Source organism: Micromys minutus (genome assembly GCF_963924665.1).
Source record: "Micromys minutus genome assembly, chromosome: 7".
NCBI classification, from domain to species: domain Eukaryota; kingdom Metazoa; phylum Chordata; class Mammalia; order Rodentia; family Muridae; genus Micromys; species Micromys minutus.
Window position 1 is genome coordinate 37,536,701 of NC_137976.1, and position 5,973 is coordinate 37,542,673.

The window sequence follows — 5,973 nt, forward strand, 5'->3', positions numbered from 1 at the left end:
AACCCCAAACTCTGCATCTCCATGTCTGATGTCAAAGCCGTCTTCAGATCTCCAGCTCCTTTTTCATCTTTGTAGACAGCAGCAAACTTCTTTTCCTGGGCTGGTCCCACTCTCTGTTACCAACTTTCCTCAGCAGATAGCCCACAGCTCTGGCATTTTGAACTTCAATATTAGAACTTCTTATTTCAACGTCTGGGATCCACACATGATCTTCTGGGATCCCCCAAATGGCTGTGGTCACTTCTGCAGCTCTGCCCTCTGTAGCACCCTTAGCTCACGCTGATCCACTCCACTGTCACTGCTGTTCTTGGTGACCATCCCATGGTACTGGCATCTCCAATATGCTAGAGTCTTCCACTGCAAACCAAGCTTCACCAATAGCCTCTCATAGCCTCTCTAAATAGTGCCAAGCCTCAGATCCTTTGCATGACCCCTTTAGTCCTGGCCTGTCAACTACAACAGAGGCTGCACCTTCACCAATGACCTTCCATGACCTCTCACAGTGCCAAGCCTCAGATGTTCTTCATGAGCTCTTTATGTCTTCAAAGCTCATACTGCCTGGGTGACTTACACATTACCATGTACAGCTTCGACATGAGGTACAACCTTGGCTATCTATGGAATGCAGCTTCTTTTGTGCTCTCAGAAAACACTTGCCAAAAGATTTCACCTCAGTGATGCTGATCTCTTCTTCTTAATTACCACAAATTTCTTAGCTCTATTTAATCAGAATCAATTGTCCTAGTAGCCCCTTCTGCTCTGGATTGTAAAGCCAGAGCCACATGGCCAAGGTGCTAAGTTCTGCTGCTTGCGGGAGCTGAGACATGACCCCTTGTTCTATTAGATTATCACTCTAAATTTTTAAATATATTAAAAGTTTAAACTTTTCCAAACTATTATATTGTTTTATGCTTAAAGGGCAAGTATATGATACGGTAAATATTGTATTTTGAAGAAATCAAAACTTTCTGCTTATCAATGGTAAGATGTCTCTCTACAAGTCATCTGATTCCTCCAAACATACTTCTCATCTGAAAATTGGGTAAGGGTTTCTCATCTGTGGGTATATTTCAAAAATTAGAGTAAGGATGACATTTAGAACTCTTGACATATTACCTAATCCATGATAGATATCAGACAATTGCAAATTTTGGATTTTTATTTGACCTGCCAATCTTATAGTAAGATCTACAATATGCTCGCAATCCTCAATAGATTTGGTGGGGAAAAGATATTTTCTTGCTGATTTTAAGTGAAATTTCTTTATTATACTTGTAGGTCATGGGGAGTTTCATAGGTCATACTCTCCCTGGGACTTTCTTCATCCTCATAGGCTTTTGGTGGAGTACAAAGGGTGTTCTGAAATCTGTCTACAAAAGGCAAACTCGAACCTGCTACCTTAATTCTAAAGCATTATTACGTCGAATAGAGATTTGGGAAGGAGTTGTTGTGATTTTCATGGCTCTTACTGGTAAGTAGGCCATTCATGGCTGTGTTCTGTTTTCTCTTTTTGAGAACCTCATGAGAAAAAAAGAAAGATCGAGGTGTATAAAATGAATTTTGTATTACTATGTTGCTTAGTACTTTACCCAATTATAGTTTATAACTGTCATAATCTTAGGAAAGTGACATTTCACATTTCATAATTATTAAAAAGCCTAATTCTTAATGAGTATTTAATTTGTATATGCAGTCAAGTGAATTTCCTTCTATCAGTGGGAACCTATAGAATAGTTTGATACAGGATGTTATGATCTCTCAAAGAGTAAACTCTAAGAAACCATTTTGTTAATTACACTAAAATTATCAAACAATTATGAGAAATCTCCGATAACAAATAATTGTGTAGTGATAATAGAAAGAATTAGGCTTGAAGGACATCTTGTTTCATGCATGTCCACCTTATTTCTTGAGTTGGACAGAGTTCAGATAGCTTTTAACATTTCCATTGTTGTTTAACACTCTATTAAAAAGCTCAGAATTTTTAATGCTGTAGCTGTAGCTTTTGTAAAAGGTGATATTTCTAATTTTACCGCTGATTCTTTCCATTCTTGTCAATAGGATTTTGATATGATCATCAAATTGCAAAGTAACCATTTCCAAAGAGAGGGCTTTTCTTGCCCATTCTGGAGGTTAACAAGGCAGCATCTGTAAAAAAACAAACTGTCTATATTAATAACTAATTATGTGTAGAGTTGGTATGAACCATCTCTATTACTCTAAGTTGGGGAAAAAGCTAATTCTTTATCATTTTTTTTTTCAGGAATCAGGGAAAATACCCTATTTTGAAACAGCTGCCTAGGTGACAATATCTAGAAAAAAAGGAATAATTCTTTATCAGACACATATTGGAAATCAAAACCCTCAAATTGTGGTTAAATTAGAACCAATTGATAAACTGAAATTACCGGTGTTAAGGATATAAAACAGTTGCTTGGCTCATTTGTCTATATGTAGATGAAACTGGTGATCAAAACAAGCATCTAAGCTTCTGAATCAAATCTAAATCATTATGGCTAGGGGTTTGATGGAAAGCTCAGAAGGAGGAATCAGCATCATCAGGTTGGAATAAGCACATGCTCTTGTGTCTTCTCACATACCAGATAGAGTTAAGGAGATGATTCTAAAGTGTGGTATATTCTTCCACAGGTATTGCTGGGGAACAGTTTCTCTCAGGAGGACCTGCCTTTATCTTGTATAAAGATGGACAGTGGAACCAGATCCTGGGCTGGCATCACACAACCATGTACTTCTTCTTTGGGTTACAGGGTGTAACCCAAATCTTATGTTTCACTACTAATGCACTTCCGCCTTCCTTAAGCAAGTTGATGTTAGCAAATGCCATCTTTGTGGAGAGTAAGTATGAGAAAATACATTTTCTGTTTTTTTTCTATCTTTCAGTGGGCATTGAGTTAGTATTTTATAATAACACATCTTTGGTTTCTTTTGTGTCACCTTGATTGGCAAGGGCTATCTGTCCGGGCCATAGTTGAATATATGTGTGTCCTAGATAAGATACCTATAGCCTTCCTTCCTTCCATCTTCACAAACTAATTTAGATCTGGGTAGACACAGACACTCAAAAGACTTTATTCATATTCCCTGTGTGGCTTTACAAGTCATCTACAATGGGCCTCACCTGTCAGTCCTTGTGGAGCCTGTCATCCTTTTCACTGCTAACAGTGAAAGCGGAACTCAGAGCGGTAGTGTGTGAATTACTGGAAATGGAGTGTCAACTCACCACAGAGAATGTCTACCAACCTCTAATGGGCTTTTCAAATGTCAGAAACAGAAACCCTGGTAAACTGTCGTACATAGTCCCTAAAAAATAGACTTCCTAATTCCGAGAGATTAATGAGAACGACAGAATACGTCTTCCAGTTGATTTCTCAGATTATTGGAAGGGTGGCAGATGAAACAAAGTGTTTGATAATTTGTTATAATTTAAGTCTGTGTTTGCTAAACTCCTAAAAGCAAGACTTTACCTTCACCTCATTCATCTGTACATTCACATTAATTATAGTTCCCCACCACGGTCATGTTTATTATACATTATCCTACACAGATAATGCTTTGGACAAGAGTTGGATTTTTTTTTTATGGTTTGTTAGAACATAAGAAAAGGTTGGAAGAATGGAAAAGTGGGATTAGAATTCAATGATTCTCTCCTGAGAAGCAGTCTTTACTCTCCCCCCAAAGCAAAGGTACATTGCTACGGCGATCAGTGGGGATTCGCTTTTTCGGATAAGTTTATGTTTGTATAAAATTCTGTGGAGAGAGGGGGCTGTAGTGGGAAGCTTTTGGTTTTATCAAGAAATATGTTTTGTCCCCTCTATTAGCCTTTATCTTCTACAACCACACACATGGTCGGGAAATGGTTGATGTTTTTGTACACGGACTTCTGGCCTTCATCACCACAGTTTCAGGTCTTGTTACCTTCATGGAGTTCCTCACAAAGAACAATGTACTTCTGGAGGTTCTGCGGTCTAGTCTCATCCTATTACAAGGATCCTGGTTCTGGCAGGTAAGTTGGGATTTCCAGCTAACAGACCCAGTGTCATGTATCTGTTGTTTCTAATTGATGAGGCGTTTACTATTAATATTTCCCTTCTGTGAGCATCAGAGAGGTGATGTTTTTGAAGTAGCCTGGCAATCCTAGTGAAGAATACTGTCAGAGTAGCTGTGGAGGAAGTAGGTTCTGTGTTCCTTCACTATGGACATCGTGCATGTCAAAAGTTGGAGCTGATGGTTATGGCTGTAGGAGATTTCTATTGCTTATTGCCAGATGGATCAAAACTCAAAAACCATATGAAAGACAAAAGACAGAGAGAACACTTACTGAGAGACAAATCTGTGATGGGAAGGGGAACAACAAGTCATGTGATATGAGTGAAACAAACACAGCATGAAGATTTTGTGAACAGTGTGGGGTTAACAAGATGGCTCAGTGCTGAACAGTACTTGTTGCTTTTGGAGAATATAAAAATTTTATTCTTAGCATAACTTCAACTTCAGGGCTCCAGCATCTCTGGATAGTATACTTAAGTGCCCCCCCCAAAACTCTACCCAGATAACTCTTTCAGTTGATGAACAACTTCAGCAAAGTGTCTGGATGTAAAATTAAGCCAAACAAATCAGCAGCCTTCCTCTACTCAAAGATAAATAAGCTGAGAAAGAAATTAGAGAAACAACAACTTTCACAATAACTACAAATAATATAAAATACCTGTGATGTGACTCTAACCAAGCAAGTGAAAGATCTATATGACAAGAACTTCAAGTGTCTGAAGAGAGGAACTGAAGACCTCAGAAGATGCAAGGATCTCCAATGCTCATGAATTGGCAGGATGAACATCTTACCAAAAACAATCTACAGATTCAATGCAATCCCCATCAAAATCCCAACTCAATCCTTTATAGAGTTAGAAAGAGAAATTTGCAAATTCAGTTGAAAAACAAAAATACCCAGGATAGCAAAAACTATTCTCAACAATACCTGAGTGCTCAGTTATAAGAGAGGAGCTGAATATTTTCTCACATGCTTGCTGAGGTCCCAGTCCATGATTTCTTAGGCCCTTTGGCTTTTAGGCTACTGTGTATGAATACATCTCAAGGGGAATATGTGCAGAAAACACCCATCTCATGATTAGAAAGTGAAAGAGAGAAATAATGGCCTGGGTTCCACAATGTCCTCCTTCTGACTTAAGGACTCCTTTCTTTCTAAGGGATTATTACAAAAAAATTCAAAACTCCCTGGATTTTGTCAAATTGTAGAAGAATAAAGCTAAAGATCAATTGCAAGAGGAGCCAAAGAAACTATACAATCTTTGGAGAATAATCATAGCACACTCAGCCTCTATCTTGAGCCAGCTCTGTTTTGTGTATGCACCCTTCTTTAGTAGACTGAGAAAATCCTGATTCTGTATCTTTGAGATCCTGGGGTCTCCATTTCATCATAAGCTTCAATGCCACAGATTTACATATGGCCTTTCATGGACTGTAAGCCAGCCACAATTGCCTGGCCATAGGAGTTCTAAGCCAGTCCAGGTAATTCATGGTAACCTTGTCTCAAAAGCACAAAAGAACAAAAACTTTAAACAAACAACAAGAAGTCATGAACAATACACATTATAACCTGACAGATTCTGAGCAACATATAATTTGTAAATGCTTACGCTTTGAGTTAGCTGGTAATACTGTAAATACAGGAACACACTAAAGTCTTTGTTGCTGCCTCTCCCTCCTCCTTCTCCTCCTCCTCTCCCTCCTCCTCCTCTCCCTCCTTCTCCTCTTCCTCCTCCTCCTCTTCCTCCTCCTCTTCCCCCTCCTCCTCCTCTTCCTCCTCCTCCTCCTCCTCTCCCTCCTCCTCCTCTTCCTCCTCCTCCTCTCCTCCTCCTCCTCCTCCTCTCCCTCCTCCTCCTCTTCCTCCTCCTCCTCTTCCTCCTCCTCCTCCTCTACCTCCTCCTCCTCCTC

The 5,973-nt window shown here is 39.2% G+C and overlaps 1 protein-coding gene across 1 annotated transcript in view; it reads left to right on the top strand.

Annotated features, from left to right (window-relative positions):
* Positions 1 to 1,281: 1,281 nt before the first annotated feature.
* Positions 1,282 to 5,973, top strand: part of LOC308422816 (transmembrane protein 45A-like) — a gene marked incomplete at both ends in the record, with an annotated part of 7,812 nt that continues 3,120 nt past the window's right edge. Inside the window, 3 exons of the mRNA XM_080919482.1 lie at positions 1,282 to 1,471; positions 2,650 to 2,856; positions 3,840 to 4,024. Of these exons, the coding sequence (XP_080775608.1) occupies positions 1,282 to 1,471; positions 2,650 to 2,856; positions 3,840 to 4,024 (582 nt within the window). The remainder of the gene's footprint in view (positions 1,472 to 2,649; positions 2,857 to 3,839; positions 4,025 to 5,973) is intronic.